Raw genomic sequence first — 17,873 nt, 5'->3', positions numbered from 1 at the left:
CTGCCTACAGTAGGTGCCAGAGAGGAAGAATAAATATTGTCTGGTGTAATAAAAAAAAAAAAATCTACACACAATGTGCCTAGAACATGGACAACTGTCAAAACAAACAAACAAACGAGGCATGAATACCCTTTTTTGTGCAACATCATCTCTAGCTAGTTTGAACTTTTAGAAACTTCAAAGAACATTTGTGATTTTCCAAAAATACTTTTCCAAAATGTCACTGATCCTACCTGCAGGCTGTGTCTGTGGTTGCGGTTGAGCTCCAGCAGACTCTCTCTGGAGGCTCTGGTGGACTGGGACAGTGAAAAGGCTCTCTTCATGTTGACCGCTCCCTGACACAATCTCCACTGAATACAATATGTCTCATACAGCTCCTCTACCTGCAGAGGCATGGAACAGATGAAGAGTAACAACATCAACAAACATCATCATCAACATTTTTCCCCTCTTTTACATAACGGATTAGACTGGTGGTTAATCAGTGTGCAGCACAAAGTGTCTCCCTGTGCGACAGGGGTGGCTCATCTGCTGCTTTTAAAAGCTTTTGAGTAATAGTTTAGTGAATTCATACCATAGAAATACATCTGAGTAACTGACAGAAAGATAATCACCAGGCTTGCATGGAGTTAGACTCTTTTCTACAAAACAAAGGCTTTAGTAGATTTTTTATCAACCTCAACTACAGCCGAGAAAAACCAGTCTAAAATCCAAAATTTTACCTTACTGATTTGAAATTCTAATCGTCGTATATATCTCTCCAAAGACCTGATCTCCTGTAAAAAACAGAAAAAAACATATTGAGCTTTGAAAGCTTGAGAAACATTTATTATCACTTATCCATTCAAATTAAATAACTTAAAATAAGATCTTGCTTAAAAGGAAAAAATGAAAACACATTACCTTCTCCAGATCGTAAAGAAAGGCCTGAAAATACAGAAAAGTATAATTACCATCAGCACTGTTGTCATCACCAGGCGCACACATTTTTGTACACACAGACTTTCTTCCTCTCTCCCTCCTCACCAGTCTCGAGTTTCTTTTCGTCTCTCTCTGCTGTGAAGACAGGAAGTCCATCTCAGCTTGGTGACCCTCCAGGTAGTCCCTGAAGAGAGAAACACACAATTAAAAGTAACATTTTATGAAGATGAACAAACTTTACCTGCCAGATATCAGCTGAGAAATTCCAACTCGGGACTACCAAACATCTACTGCATGTAGCAGCAGATGTGAAAAGTACAGCTACATTTACTGACAGCGTAAAATATTCTTTGCAAAAATTAAACTAAATATCAAAACTCAACCAATTTTACTCTGTTAAAGGATCATTAATCATAAATGTGACTGCCTCCTATTCATCTTGTGGACTTTTGAAGGGTCAAACCACAGATTTGGAACCACTCAAGTAAATAAATGTAAGGAGGTGGAAACAAGCCTCGCGCTGACCAGCTGCAACACTAAAACACTACAGAGACATGGACAAGTTTAGTATTATAGCACTGGGTACGTCACTGCCTGCTTGTACTTTAATGTTTAGTGGGATACTTGTTTAAGTTCAGCAGTACTACACATACTTGAGTCCTTTGCGTAGTGCCTGAAAAACCCTGCCGACCTGCTCCGGCTGCAGAGACCAGATAGCGCCTGAACTTCTGCGGGGGGAGACGGGCGCCCTGCTGGCTTTATTTCCCGTCATGGCTTTGACGCGAAGAGAGTTACGAACAGAAGACGTCCTAAAAACAGAGAAAGTGAATGAATAGTCATAACAACATTTTTACAGGGTAAATCAGAATCTGTAGTTACATAAATTGTTATCAAAAAGAGCTTGTTGGAGTTTTTTTTATATTCCTACCTCTTTATTTTCAACTGTGTTCATCAGTAAAATCTGTTCCCATGTAGTTCCCTGTATATTAACACTCCTGTCTTTGGCCCAAATCTAATCCAGCCCCTACAATCCACATTAAGTGTGGATCCAAGCAGGTAGCCTTTAGTGGGAGTGTGTTATAAGGCCCTCCAGCATAAAGTCTGGACCAGTGTAGGTTTACCACCTGTTTTTTGTCTGATACAGAGGAAACCCCACACACTCAAATGTGGTCCATATGATTCAGGACTGTCTGTGCAATAAATAAAATGTCAAGTTTGTGAATGACCATGAACATGGTAACAAGAAAACACACCCAGTTTCAAGTCTAAGGTTTTTATAGATCAGGACATAATAAATAGTAATCTTAGCCGGTCTTAGAATTAAGTAAATACAAGCCTCAAAGTATGACATATTACACCGTGTCATTATTTATTTAATAAAAACGTAGCCAAAATGGGCGCAGCAGTGTGTGAAAAAGGACACCCTTACAGGTTGCGTAGGAATTAGGAGGTTAAGTAGTGATCCAAGTGTGAGTGAATACAATACCAAGGAGGATAGATCAACACTGATCTTAAATAAGAAGCAACTGTTTCAGTCCATCATTCTGGAAAAGGATTAAGTCTATTTCCAAACACTTTGAAGTTCATCATTGTACTGTGAGAAAGAAAGCATTCAAGACAGGAATGGATGTCCCAGTAAATTCACCCCAAAGTCAGACCGTGCAACACTCAGGGAAGAGCTAGGTTAACATAGCTTTGCAAAGCTGCATCCGACCCAATCACAGAGACATCAGGATCAATGTTCTTTGGATAGATGTGACTAACAGATGTTTGGCCATAATCCACAGCACCATGATTGGCAAAAACCAAATACAGCATATCAGTGCAACTGCTTCATACCAACAATCAGGCACAGTGATGGATGATTCTGACTTGTTTTCCAGGCACAGGACCTGCGCATATTACAGTCTCAAAGTCGACGGCCAAGTCCTCTGTATATTAAACTATTTCAGAGTCAAATGAGGGGCCATTTGTCTCAGGCTAAAGCTTAGCTGCAACAGGGCCATGCAACAGGACAATGACCAAAAGTACAGCAGCAAATCTACAACATAATGACTGGGGAAAAAAAAGAATCAAGGTTTAATCCATAATTCAGAAATGAATATATGCTCCCATCCAACCGACATCTTTTTAGGCAGGCTTTTCATGCTTCAGGAAGACAATCGCAAACAAACTGCATACAGCATGACTCTGCAGAAGAAGAGCCTAGGTGCTGAACTGGGCTGCCTGCAGTCTAGACTGTTGAGCAGAAAGAAACGTCTATCAGACCAGATGGGCGCCATTCCTCTCCACCAGCTGGTCTCCTCAGTTCCCACACATTTATAGACTGTTGTTAAAAGAAGAGGGGATGCACAGTGGTAAACATGGCTATTTTTTTGGGTCCAATTTCTGAATTTAAACATTTGATATGTTTGCTGTGCACTATGGTGAATACAAAAAAAGATTTATGGAGAATCGGATGGGGGATGTGTGTTTAGGATGGAAAAATGTGTGGATGTTTGTGTTGTGTGTATAGAGTATAAACAGCCACACACACACAGAGAAGTGGAATGCTGCTTGCTTTCTTTTTTTAACACAACATTTTGTTCTCGGCCTCTCTGGGGGACTGACAGTTTTCATCTGGGTGTTTATCACTCTGTCTTCTTTCATTCGCAAATAACATCTGAAAGTCTGTGGTGCTTTCACTGCCTGCCCATCAGCGGAGAACAGACTTGTCTGAGGGTGAAGGGAATTCCCTCCACACAACGTGACGTTTTTATTTTCTCTCATTCATTGTTTCACTATATGGAGAAAAACAGTTCAACAGAGGGATGATTTATAACATGATCACAGTATCAAAGTTAATATCTGTAAAATCACAAAGTTAAAATTCTTTTTCTTCCCATTTATCCTGACAGCTATGAGAATCGAAACAATTCCTCAGACATTTTTCTCCCAACAAACTTCTGTTTGTTTTGTTTTAGACAGCGGCACGTTTTTCTTTTACAGAGATTCAGACTCAGTGTTTCACATAATGAGATCAGTATCTGTACAAGTCAAAACCTCGGGCTTCACACTGCTGACACTCGGTTTTATAAAACTTTTTCTACTTAACGTGATCCTCGTCACACTCACTTAATGTCTAAATTTTATTGATAAAACATTATTTCATAATGCAATGTCAGGATTTTTCCCCCTGACTGAGGATTTCTTTACATCAATTCATAATGATATAGTGAATGTTGATAATGGCAACACTGGTGTTTCCATAATTCCGTCTGCTGCTTGACATGAAGTCTCCCGAGAAAACGAGCTGGCTGCTGGCAGGGAAGAAAAGGTGGAGACTCTTCCCAGAGGAGGACGAGACAAGAAGACCAACAGGGAGGGAGAGAGAGACCAAAAGTAAAACAAGCGAGTCCTTAAACAGACTTGTCCTTTAAGCTGCCTTATGGCTGGCTATTTATCGTTAAACCAAATAAATGCTCACACTGATGAGCTCAACGCATGCTAATAAACACGAGGGACAAACCAGGGCTGGTTAAAGTGGCCAAACTACTCGTAACATTCACAAAATGTGCACCTGTAGCATCCACTTGCTCGTCCTTCTGTCTATTGTCATCTCTGTAACCACACCCTTCCCTCAACTTTCCCATCTCTATTCTTACATCTGTGCTTCCTTTCAACAGTTGTGGCTTTCTACTGGCGCTGCAGACACACCTGAAGACAATCGACTAATCACTTGCTGCATTCAAACACCAGCTCTCACACCCACCCCTCACCAGATTGTCTGACATTTAAAGATTGCCTTCTCTGCCAGTCTCCCCCCGTTTTCTCCCTGTGCTCCAGCTACGTCCTTGATCTGTCACTGCATCGTTTGACCTTCCTGCTAAACAGTGTGATTCTCCCAGTATTCTGCTTTAGAGTTCGCCAGTTCAGTAGTTAAATCCTAACACTTGTACTTTATAGCTACAGCACATTTAGCAGCACCAATACCTCTACATGACACTTAACAGAGTTTAGACGCCCCTGTGGTTTTTGCTCTTTAAAAAAATAACACTAATTACACACTGTCTGCCCATGATATGTAGCTACACCACACATTTGTTGACTATTTCTCTGCCAGTCAAACCCAGACAGACACACCCCTGCAGCCAGATGAGAGAGGAAAGGGAGCATTTCTGATATCTTTACCAAAAACCTTTTCTTTTGTTAAATAAACAGTTGCTAACTTCTTTAAAACTGGCATAAATATCTGAGAGTGAGCGAATGTTTTGGACATCCTTTGGAAGATCCACTTAGATAACAGGACCCAATTAGTTCTTACTAGTTGTTTAAGACTAAATTGTAAACCAGTGTTAGTCGTTATTACACAGATTTCTTTCTTATTGGTTGAAACAATAGGAAAGTGTCATTCACCTCTGTCGACCAGTCAGAGAAGAGAATCCAGTGAAGGAGCGGCTTCTGTGGATCAGGCCTCCATCTGAGGGAGAGTCAAATCGCAGCTTCACTGACATCCTGCAGAGTAAATAAGAGGTGTTTTAGCCAATGAGGAGACACGTGCTAACAAAAGATATCCCAAACCCTCAAATATTACCACTTTATATTTCCAAGTTAATCCTAAATAATGGTGAGTCACAAAATCAATCACATGAGGTCTACGATACAAGAAATCAACCACGCTAATGTTGGAAGTAGAATTATAACAGAAATGATTGGAAACAAGATCAAACCAAACAAGCGACAAGAGCTGAGACCAAACAGACGTTTGCTTGAGAAAGGATCTGTCACTGTTTACTCTTTATATTAGTAACTGGATGTGTAAGACTGTTTGTTAAAGCCAAAAAAACTGAATATCTTAAGTCACTTGAATTAAAAAGAAATATTTCCTCCTTTTTCTTTGTTAATTTTAAATTGATGTTCTTTATTTCCACAGTCACTCACGCGAACATTTAAATCAACAAGACCACCCTTACTCTCAGACAATCCAAAACAGGAAACAGAGCACCGACATCTGTGGGACAAATTAACCAAAGAACATCTTGAACCGGACCCACAAATATGTGCACAAACTGCAGATGGAGGACGCTTATATATTCACTATACTCCAAGTATGGCAGCGTTGGTCTGTTGGCTCGCCCACACACCGTAGATTCGGGTTGAACAATCTCAGAAAATGGAAATAAAATCAATAACTTACAGTGTGCACCATTCAATATAAGGTTTATGCCACAATGGCGTTAAATTAACATTAGTACATTTTAAATGCAATGTTTTATGAAAAAAAAAGCAGAAAAAAACAAAACAATTATTTTGTTTTGCACTCCTGACAGAAAAATTTGGCTTTGGTTTTTCAGTGCCTTTTTTTGTTTTGATCCTGATTGTTTTTTTTGTCACGGTCCTGGGTTTTTGATTGAAGTGTTTTGAGTTTCCTGTGGGGTGTGTGTTTGTTTGTTTGATGGTTGTTTTGTTTTTTTGTCACTTTGTACTGTGAATTATGTTCTCATCATTGGTCTTTTGTTACTCCCTCGAGTCTAGTTTCTTGTGTTCCATGCTTAGTATTTCTCTCTGTGTATTATTGATCATCTCTAGTCTTTTGGTTCTTAGAGTTCTCTGCCGTATGGTTACGTCTCTGTGTTTCTTAGTTGCTCTGTCTCCACCATGTTAAGTTTGCGTCTCAGTGTTATACTTCGTGTTTTACTTTGAAGGTCTGTGTCTCATGTTAGTGTATCCTGCTTTGCTTCCTTGTCTCGTCAGTTCTGATTTTCCCCAGCTGTGCTCTCCTTCTGTGTCTGATTCCCTCGTTATTCCCCGGTGTATTTAAGCCCTGTTTTTCTCTGTGTCAGTGTCGCGTTGTCCCTCATTGCTGTGTGTTAGGCTCTCCCTGTGTTTCCTTAGTAGTGTCGCGTCGCAGTGCTGATGTCTATGAAAATGTTTATAGCTGCATCACCAGGAAAATAAAGGCTGACAAAGTGAAAAGGTCAGTCGGTTTTATAGAAGAGTACTGTGTGTAAACACACAGTCTGGATGCCATCTGCTCAGGCTCTTTCATGTGGTTCAAATAGCGAGTCTAGTTAAAGCTAAAACAACAACATGACTATATTTTTACCATTAGCCGTTTCTTCTAAACAGCCTTTATGCAATGATCTGTGTATGATTGTGCAAACCTCCTTATTCAGCATGTTAATAAACCACAAAGATGTTTGGCTGAACTTTATTATTACCAACAACCCAAATTTGATAAGGTAGAGCTGAATTGCCCCTTTTATCCGACTTTGCTGAACTGATCTGTTGAACGTTATCATGTTTTGTTTATGCACTTTTAGATGGAGATTTACATTCAGCCAAATTTTTGAGTCATTGTTGCTTCAGTCACACAAACATATATTTATACACTCTTTTTTTATTTTACACACACAAACAGGACTTCCATCATACACGGATGGATGCATCACAGGGGCAAAATGCTAATCATCATATTAGTGGATGACACACTGTACCTCCTTAACTACAAGCATCCGGCTGTTTCAGCGTGTCTAAGATGTGATACTATTATCATAAAATGCTGGATCTTATGCATGTGCTAATGTGATTATCTCAAAAAATTATTCTTCATCCCTCAAAAATATGAAGCCATAGTTTTGAGTCAAATGCAGCTTTAGGTTTATTTATTCAAATAATTAATCATGAAAGAAAACATGCTCACTAGAAACTGAGTGTATGATATAATTAAAGTACTTAAAGTCAGCATTTGTGGGTGAATACTGAATATTTTTTGAATGTTTTTATACTTCAGCCTCTTTGGTGGCCCTGAGAGGTCGAGCACACTGCAGCTTAAGAAAACACCAGGAAATAGAAAAACACTGCAAAAGATAAAGAAAAAAAAATCACAAACACAACAGAAGTGTTTTTGTTAACACAAAAATGTGACAGAACACCTGCGAAAGTGACACAGATGAACCCTCCACTTCATTTCAGTCTGTCTCAGTTACAGTCTCTTCACATTTTCTGCCCCTTCTCTCACTGACCCGCCCTTTTATTGTGTCCCCAGGAGCTCTACTATTTTGCTGTATCATTTTTTTTCTTCTTCTTTTGGCTTAAAAAATCATTCTGTTGTGTTTTGGGTGCTTTTGCAGGACAAGTGCACTTGTCCTCTCGGGGTCACCGTATAAGCCGGAGTGTGAATTTTAAATGTTTCATGCATTTAAAACACTTGGAAAAGAGCACGTGCAACAATACTGGAGGTATGGGAGATCAAAACTTCATAAAACTAAATCAAGCTCATCCACACTAAGTTTGGCACCCTGTGGCAAGGGTTTGAACCAATAGTATGGTAGAAATACTGAACCCTGCCAATGTAAGTAGGTCAGATTAACCCACTTTGGAGTCCTGACCCAGAATGTGAAACTCACACTGTGGTCCTGATGCCAACATCAACAGAGTCACCGAGCAACCAAACTTAACAGATGGGGATAGGAAATCCAGGTCTGATCATTATGAACCAAAGTTAGCCAAGACACACACACACACATATGCACACACACATATATACACACACTTGGTTTTTCCCTGTAGAGGAAGTTGAAGTGTCTTTTGTTTTACAAGGATAATATTTTTCAGTACATGTTTCTAGCCTCTTAAATCTAAATCTGTCCTTAAGGTAATCCTCAAGGTTAGACAGCTCAACAACATGCAGCGGCTTGAAGTGGGCCAATTATGCTTATTATAGCTCTCGTTTTGTCCTTGGACTCTACTAAAGCAGATTTCAATGCTTCATTATTTAAAACTTTCGGCATGTTTGATTTGCTCATTCAACACTATGACCAGATAGGTATGACAGAAAATAAAAAAAAGTATAAAAGGTCGGCTTTAAACAGAAGTATTAATTTGTTTTACAAATGAACTTCATGTCACGGCTGCGGCAGCAGTCGTGTGGTGTTTGTGTGAAAGGACCCAAAATGCAGGCACTTGCTGTGATGCGAGGGAGCTTTATTGTAGAAGGTTTAAAATAACAAAGGCGAGGACAGAACTAAACATAAACCTAAACTGGGAAGACTAGTAACAAACAAAACCCGAAACCATAACTCACAGAACAACATGCAGTAAAAAACATAAGGAGGTGACACAGGGGATGAGGAGTGGAGAATGAAGCGCAGCGAGACACCAAGTTACACAAATGGAGCGACGACGAATGGAGGCAAACAGTCTGGGGTTAAAACTGAAGCAATACACATACAGTTCATATCTGTGAATAAACTGACCAACAGGAAAGCAAAGGAGCAAAGAAAAGCAACACACAATGCCTACGAAGCCTTTAAAGACTGTTTAAGTTGTTAACAAATATGCAATAACTGCTGAAATAAATGAGTTGGAAAAGATGTACTACATGAAGTAGGAAGATATGCACGTGCACATTATTTTTGGTGGATTTTTGACACTGTATGAATGTAAAAAAATAAAAATAAAAATTGCTGCTATGCTAAGACTCTACATTAGCATTTGAAGGGCCATATTGCACTGCTGTACAGTTACTATAAACCGAAGCTTTGTTCTTCTTTCTATTTTTAAAGCTCATTTTAAGAAACAGACAGCTGAGTGGATGCTTTAAGAAATGACAAATGGAGAGTGTTTGTCATTTCTCAGTTTGAAGCAGAATTATATACTCTGGCTGAATGCCACATTAACCAGCTGTTACAGGCAAAGAATGTGACACACACCGAGCATAAGCAAAAAGTTTGTTTCAGTAGTCACATACTACACCTTTCTCCACCTGTCTGCTCTGTTACAGCAGCTGGCTGAGCACGCAACATTAGTAAAGAGCACAAAAATCATCTTTAAAAACCTTCAGATTAGTCTGATTAAATTGCATTTTTTACTTTTTCTAAACTTTAAATTTGATCTCTTTCGAACCACCAAACATCAACCACATGTGCGGCAGAAAAAGACAGACTTACAGAGGGGAGGACGCAGGGTTGTGATAGTAAAAGATAATGCACAGTGAAGCATAATGAAACTTAAACAAGAAACAAAAACGGAATATTAGATCATTGTTGGAAAAAGAAAACTAGAGGCCGAAGAAGAGTTATAATTCTAAACGGCGTAATATGATACATCCCAAAAAACCAGTTAAATGCTGAACATCTGTGGAGAATATAAAAATCACACAGACAAGAAATGTCCCAGATCCCCTTTAACAATGTTTAAAATCCTGACACACCCTGAACTTCTGTAAATGTGCTGCTTAAAGGGATCCGGGTCGCACTGACATGAACAGCTGAGGCTGCTGGATGTTGTAACTGCCAGTTTAAGCGATACATAGACTCTAAGTGTTTACAGTGAGAAAGAGCCTAAGTAGAGCCAGAGTAGAAGAAGAGTAAGAAGCTACATCTGACCCTCTGGCCTACTTCGTATGCTCTGACTGCACATGTTATTCTTAATTTTAAAACTTATTTCGAGCCTGAGATTTACCCTTAGATGGCTGAAAGTGGCCTGTTTGACAAACAGAAATCTGGCATACTGAGAGCGATGTTAGACAGTAATTCTACATTCCACATGACAATAAAACTGCATTTTTATTGGACATCCACGAGAAGACTTTTAAAGTTTTTGGAAAAAGTTCAGATCCAGTCTGTGGAAACAAATTGTGACACATAAAACTGTGCAGATTCATGACCAAAGCTGAGACAGAAATATGAATGCGCATTCTTCCTGTCTGATTTATAAAGCTGCATGTGCACCTTGCTGTGCTTTTTAGTCAGTAGTAATTGTGAGTATGGGCCAGCCTGCTAGGTCCTTATTTTTCACCTCTACTCCCTACTTTAGCAGCAAGAGGAACAAGAAAGACAGTTCTCTGACAGGCAAAATGCGGCCACCCGACAGGGCAAATGTTCAACTCCATTAAGGACGTGGACACAGGATGGGCGTTATATGTAGTAATACTTTCTAGCAGAACCTCTTGCTGAATCATTTCTCTACAGTTGTTGCTCCCATGTGGACACATAAAACACATTCACCCATAAAAATTTGTATTTTCTTGTAAAATACTTTCCTGCAACAAAAGATCGCTATAGCAGGTAGCTTCACATGTTTGTTTTGGCAGAGGTTTATGCTGAAGGATTTGTGTCTCCAGCTGGAGTCAAACCAACAACCTTTCACTTCAACCAAATGTGTTAACCACGACACATCTGTAATTGTAATTAGCACATAAAATAAATCAAACAAAAAACTGATGCCGATTAAACGAAACTGAACATTTTGCTCTACAGCTTAAAGATTAAAAATAATGAGGCATTCATTTGTGTGCTTGACCACCTTTGTTACTTGTACGTTCACGACCGCTGTTCCAAAACAAAAAGTTTTAATGTTGAAGCAGAGGTTTAATTAAAACATTAAAAATAATAATATTATAGCCAGTTAGTTAATGGCAGCACGGTACCGGTTAGCACTGTTGCCTCACAGAAAGAAGATCCTGAGTTCAATTCAGCACAAGGCCGGCGCCTGGAGTGTTCAAAGATATGCAGTTAGTGTTAGGTTAACTGATGATTCTACGTGTGAGTAGTCATCTCTATGTGTTCGCCCCATGATAGACTGGTGACCTGTCCAGTGTGTACCCTGCCTCTTGCCCTAAGACAGATAGAGATCGGCTGCAGCCCCCTGCAACCCTGAATTGGATAAGCAGTAGAGATTAAATGGATATTCTAGTTGGTTTATTATTATAAATAATTTATTATTATAATTATATTATTATAAATAATTTATAATTTATTATTATCAGTTATCATTTATTATTATCAGTTTGCTACTGTGATCCAATCTGCTTGAAACTTAAACTCAAATGTTAATTATACTTTATTGTGTTTGGATAGCTGTGTTCATGTAGCTGTGGTAAATGAGCTGCATCAAACCTGAAATACAAAGTGACTGACCTGTGTCATGAGGAGCTGCGTGCGACAACAACCTCGCTGTTTCTTTCTTATCTCTTGGGTAAACTGTAGATTTTTTTCCCCAGCGTATGATTTTCTAATCACTTTTGCTCCTACAGAATATAAATACAGTGCCCATGAATGCGTGAAACCCAAGTTGTTATCAAGTTAGCTAATCAGCCTCGCCCACATTATTCTTTTGTAAAAAACACAAACAAGCCCAATTTATTTCTCATCTGTAGTTTTTATTCATGAAATTACATTATTTGCACTCTTATTTTGTTTATTTATTTTATGATCAGTTTTAAATCCTTTCTGTTTCCATTCAGCCAGGCCTCACACCAGTGATTTCTTCAATGATTAATTAGCTGCTTGTTAGCTGGAGGCGGTGCAGGCCACTGACTGCAGCTGCTGGAGCTGTTGTTGGGAATCAAAATCTACACGTTTCACTGTGATTGAAAAATGAATTATTGGAACAACTTGAGCAAATGAAACTGAGAACAGTGGAAAATTATATTAATCAAATAAGAAAGAAAATGCTGTAATTAAAGGCTTGGGTTTTGTTTTGTTTTGTTTTGTACTCAAGAAAAGAACAAAGAATAAATTATGTCTGGAATGTGATTTGAATGAGAAATGAGGGAGAGACATTCCTCAACAGATAAGACAATTTGAAGGGGAACAAAGGGGGAGAAATGTGTGTGTGTGTGTGTGTGTGTGTGTGTGTGTGTGTGTGTGTGTGTGTGTGTGTGGTATCTGAGCATATCTGACCAGGCTGGGGTGCCATCTGGTCTTAAAAAGTTTGCTGTGACCTGCAAGTGGTTTACTGGGTCCCATGCAGTGTGAAGGTGGGAGGTTGGGGCCTTTGTATGTTTTGTATGTTTTTAAGTGTGTGTGGATGTGAACACATAATGTGTCTGCTTGTGTGTATATGTGCGTGTCTTCTACCACACATGATGTGCAGGCCCCTTGTGAGGGTCTGCTGCAAGCTAACAGCTCTGTGACCATGCCAAACACACACACACACACACACACACACACACACACACACACACACACACACACACACACACACAGAGAGAGTTCCAAACTGCATGCAAACCTCAGAAGGATTTAATTTCCTTCTTTCTCTTCCTCCCCTGCAGGGTGTGGTTGTTTGACAGCGTGTTTTAAGTGTGGTTGGTGCTCACTGGTAATCACTCTCATTCTGCTCGCCGTAATTAAGCTCATTTCCACTTCCACATTCACTCGGGTTTGGCTTTGTAGTCTTCTGTTACTTTTGTCGATCACACTGAAAAAAGCGAGCGCCATCGATAGGACACGTTTGTAAGGGATGTATAGGAAATCCTGAAGAGTTATGGGACCATAGGCATGTCTCATCCTATGAACACATTCTTTCTCAGGAGGCCTAAAAAGCGGAATTTGAATTGCATTTGCTAATTTTTTGCAACCATCACTTACAGTTGCAGGATGTCGGGGTGCATGCGGTATTAGAGGAGGTTCTCTGGCAGAACCTCTTCTGTAGCTCCACAGATTTTGCAACACATGACATGGACATGCTTCCATCCCAGCACTGAGACGATGCAATATCTGTTATTAAAATGCACCCTCTGGCATTTAGAGATTTCTGACTGTGGTGCTGAATTTTGTTGAGATGCTGACTCACTGTGTCAGCATCTCAACAAACTTTTTAATTTAGACTATTGAATGGGTGTAACTGAGGGCCTTTCAAGTTTACTTTGGTCGAGTGATGAGGACAAGGAGAGCGATTCCATGGCAAACTGTCTTCTAACCACGTGAGCCAAATTTTATTTAGAAAAGGTAAATAAACAAACAAACTTATAGTTTTTGACAATTTCTTATTCAAACACAACAAAATAAGCTCTCAGTGTTTTCCAGAATGACTTTTGAATACAGCTGAGGTGCATACCTACTATAACCTACAAGAAGCCACACATGCACATCACTGCAAACATTGCAGTCATTCACGTAAGTTTTTTAACGAATTGAATCTTACCTTTGCAAAACTTTAAGCCTTTTGTTTAGAGACCTCTTTCTGGTTAGTTTCCATCTCACTGCTGCCCTTTCATTAATTTTCTAAGAAGAAATATTAACAGTCACTTTAAACTTGTTAAAGACTCTGGCCCGTGGGCCTCCTAACTCCTTTGAATCCTGGGTCTGTGCCTGGAAGTCTCTGTCAGTAATTCCTCTGAGTGTGCGGGTTTCTGTTTTCTCCTGTTCAGTCCTTGTCTTGTCTCTTGTGCATTAGTCATTAGAGAAAACATGTTTTCTAGTTTTACTCTTCCATTCTGCCCTCTTTATTTTGTTTAGCTTTATTTATTTATTTTATTTCTAATTGTCTTTCTTATATAGAAATATATATTTCCATCATTTTCCCCGCCCTCTGCTAACTCCCAACAGTCTCTGGCTCAGATATAATCCGTGATAATTAGAGGAGCGCTTTAAATTACTTTGAATGCTCCTCGGGGATTTTCATCCAATTTCCAAGTAAACAAGAACCACAAAGAATCATTTATCTTCTCGAGAGCAAACCTACGAATCTGTGAATGTTGTGTTAGTGCAGTTAGTTGTGATAAATCAGCAGATGAAAGAGATTCTTCAGCAAGATGAGAAAAAAGATAGTGTGATGGGATTTGAAACATTTAATTATCTTCTATTTAAATTGAAACATTTGCTAATACTTAAGCTGTTTATGTCTGGTTTTAGATCATCACTGACACTGGTTGACACTACTGGCTCATTTCCAGCTGAAATGTAATTGGCTGGCTCTTTTTGAAGGGGTCAGAGGTCAGAGATGACTCATGTCCCCCAGGGTGAAGAACTATGTTGTTCTGGATGGAGGTGCACATGCGTACACACTGTTAGCTCATGACATTCCTAAAATAGCAAGCGTAGCTGCTGGGTGTTTAACCTACTCTGTCTCCTGTAAGCTTCAGTAATGTAATGAGTGCTGTGCTGCTGCAGACTGCTGCAGCTCCTCGAACATCTACACCGTGCTGTGGCAAAACCCAAAACAGTGTGGTCTGATACTGGGGATGTGAGCATGAATGATTGTCTGACTCCTTGTGTTCTCCCTGTGATGGAGTGGTGAACTGGATGTTAGAGAATAAAGACGTTACAGAATAAAAACAAAATGAAGCATTTTTCCCACATCCACTTGGGGAAAAATTTTTTTTTTTCTGTAAAGAAAAAAGAACCCAGCCACCAACGGGCAAAGCAAACTAGCACAGTATAAACACAATATCCCCCACTGTTTATCTTTCTGTGCTCTTCACAAAACATTTTGGGTACACTCTGATGCCAAGCATGATCCTATGGTTTTAGGAGAAAGAGGAAGCACTAAACTATCACAATAATCTGTCCTCACAGAAAAATTTATCATATCTTTTCCTGGTTTCTACATGCAGATGGGTGTGTCTCCACTTCAGATAACTGATCAGATAAACCGGTGGAGTGCTCTGGTTTGCTGTAGGTATAAAAACTACCTGATCAGGTTTAGTTTTGCAAATATTCACACATTAGAAAACTTAATGCTCCATGGGTGCCGAGTTCCCCTCCATCTACAGCATACATTTTACAGGCAATGATTCCCATTCCCATTAGAAACCACCTAATTGTGAACTTAATAATCGAGTCTTGAGTAATTCCTGCTTGCAAAATCGACTTATCTGGTTGTTTTCTGGCCGACTCATCCACATGGGGAATTTTTGGCTTGAGACATCATAAATTGTCCCATTATAATCAGAGGGTGGAGAACAAAGGAAGAGAGAATTATGTCAGGGTAAATATGTCACACTTTTCTGTTTTGGTGTGTAGCCATTTCCCTGGCGAGGAGTCTGAATAACATAAACATCTAAAAGCATCGCAGTGCTACGATTGCCGGTGACTAATTTTCTAATCATTTAGCAGAATCAGTCCCTCGTGTCCATACCACATGCTGAGGTTTCTGTTTTCAGGTCATTTGAACCATTGTTTTTAAAAGTGAGTGAATTAGCACGGAGCTGGACATCAGCTAACAGTCTGCTCTGTCAAAGTGTCAAACTGTTTAGAGTTAGAGAGTCTGCAGAGCAGAGGAGGGATGGGCATGTTAGGAAAGAGAGATGGCGACACATATTAACGAGGGGGTCAGTGGGGGTAAAATACTCAGTTGGGAAATACTAGTAGAAAGTCGTGACAACATTTTGCCTTATTTACCCTGCATTTTCCTGCTAATTTATCTACAAGCATTACTCTTGATTGAATGTTTTGGATTTAACTGTAAACTACAACTTATACCTAAGAACGTGAAACAAACTTTACACAAAATAAAAAAATTGGTTGTTGAGTATTTTTCACACATCCCATTTCACAAAGTCTCTTTTTTTTTGTCCCCATTAAAAACTGAAATTCAACTAGAAAGTTCGTAATTCTTTTAATTAGAGCCAAAGTACATTAAACTTTTTAAAACACTGAATTTATTACATATTGACATAAAAAATACCAGCTAATTATTAAAAAACAACCTTTCAGGAAGATAGTTCAAAAATATGTTGCTTATGAAATAAAGGTTTGAAGACAATGTTTGTTTCCACAGTGCAGTAAAACATGGGCAAAAAATTATTATGAAACCCAGTGATCTGTTGTATTTCAGATGTTTTCATATGGAAATGATTAATCAATAGGAGACAACTAAATCCAGCCTAAATACATTATGTATTTCATTTGAGGCAACACCCTGGGCACAGTCTGCCAATCTAACAAGCATGTCTTTGGATTGCGGGAGGAAACCCACAGACTCCAGGAGAACATAAAAACACCACACAGATGTATCACCTAGCCGCTACACTCAAACCCAGAACTGTCCTTTTGAGAGGAGGCAACTAATTGCTGCATTACTGCCACGCCTGACACAGTAACATCCATCCATCCATTTTCTTCCACTGGAAGAGGCCGGAGCCTATCCTGCCTCCCACAGGGGGAGAGGTCGGGTACACTCTGGACAGGTCACCACAGTAACATGTTTGATCAAACAAAATATCACATAACGGTACTTTAGATTCGAAATCGGCCACAGGCATGAATATGAGTGTGTGACGCCCACAAGTGTATGGTCACAATTGTAATTTTGTTGTGAATTGTTTTTGATGTAAAAGACCTGATTTTATGGTGGTATTGCACTTTTCATTTAGCGTTATGGACAATGTAATTGCGTGGCATTGCCACAAGGGGGAGATAGTGGTGAGTGCGATAGGCTGTTGCAACGCGTCTCGGCCTCAGACGAGGAAGAGCCTGCAGACCGAACGCAACTGATGTCTCCTGTCTCTGCTTTTCTGTTAAAAAAACAGGTCAGTAGTTCAAGTTTGCTCACCACAATGTACATATAAAGGCAAGAAACCTTTTTCTGTCTTAGTTTAAAGACCGCAAATGTTGTGAGAGAGTGTGTTTTCACTGATTGAGAGAAAGCTAACTATACCGCCATTTGTAATGGCAGCCGCCATTTCACTCGTAGTCTAAATAGGCAGCTGGTCTTATTACCTGTTTTATTTTGTGACAAATGGAGCTCTTAGACACTTCTTTTATCCTGGCATTATTGGAAGTTACAGTTGATTAGGACCTACCCAGTTCTTATGTGTCAAATGTAAATAGTCTGATGTATACTGTTTGTGGATGATTGTGAACTGTTTGTGAGCAAGGGAAGAATATTTTTGTTTATTGGTTACAAATGTAATATATTGTTTGAATCTGTTAAAGTATAAGAAAAGTATAAAGGTGACATAAGCGGGTTAATTGCAGTGTTAGTGGTGCTGCACAGAAATGTTTTGATGCTGAAATGCAGTAAAATTGGTTACAGATTTATTGTAAATAAGGACGTTCATATACAATGATTATTTTGTAAGTTTATTCTTGTGAGAGTGCAAGGTAACCAAAAGGGTTTGAGCTATGGACCTAATTGAATGTTTGTGTTGTTAAAAGCGAAATGTGTGTGTCTAAATGAAAAGAAAAGGACGTTGTTAAACTCTGTTAATAAATCAGACGAGGAAGAGCCTGCAGACCGAA

The 17,873-nt window shown here is 39.3% G+C and overlaps 1 protein-coding gene across 1 annotated transcript in view; it reads right to left on the bottom strand.

Moving 5' to 3' along the window:
• Positions 1-17,873, bottom strand: part of ripor3 (RIPOR family member 3) — a 52,605-nt gene that overhangs the window by 19,747 nt on the left and 14,985 nt on the right. Inside the window, exons 3-8 of the mRNA XM_085354488.1 lie at positions 5,317-5,415; positions 1,575-1,730; positions 1,027-1,105; positions 904-927; positions 723-776; positions 234-383 (exon numbers count right to left, since the gene is read on the bottom strand). Coding sequence (XP_085210614.1) covers positions 234-383; positions 723-776; positions 904-927; positions 1,027-1,105; positions 1,575-1,730; positions 5,317-5,414 — 561 coding nt within the window. The 5' untranslated portion in view covers position 5,415. The remainder of the gene's footprint in view (positions 1-233; positions 384-722; positions 777-903; positions 928-1,026; positions 1,106-1,574; positions 1,731-5,316; positions 5,416-17,873) is intronic.

This window comes from Diplotaxodon limnothrissa, linkage group LG5 (assembly GCF_057381915.1).
Source record: "Diplotaxodon limnothrissa isolate DT_005_m linkage group LG5, D_limnothrissa_male_GT1.1, whole genome shotgun sequence".
Lineage (NCBI taxonomy): Eukaryota > Metazoa > Chordata > Actinopteri > Cichliformes > Cichlidae > Diplotaxodon > Diplotaxodon limnothrissa.
The sequence above is the reverse complement of the archived record's forward strand: the minus strand, read 5'-3'. Positions and strand labels throughout refer to the sequence as shown.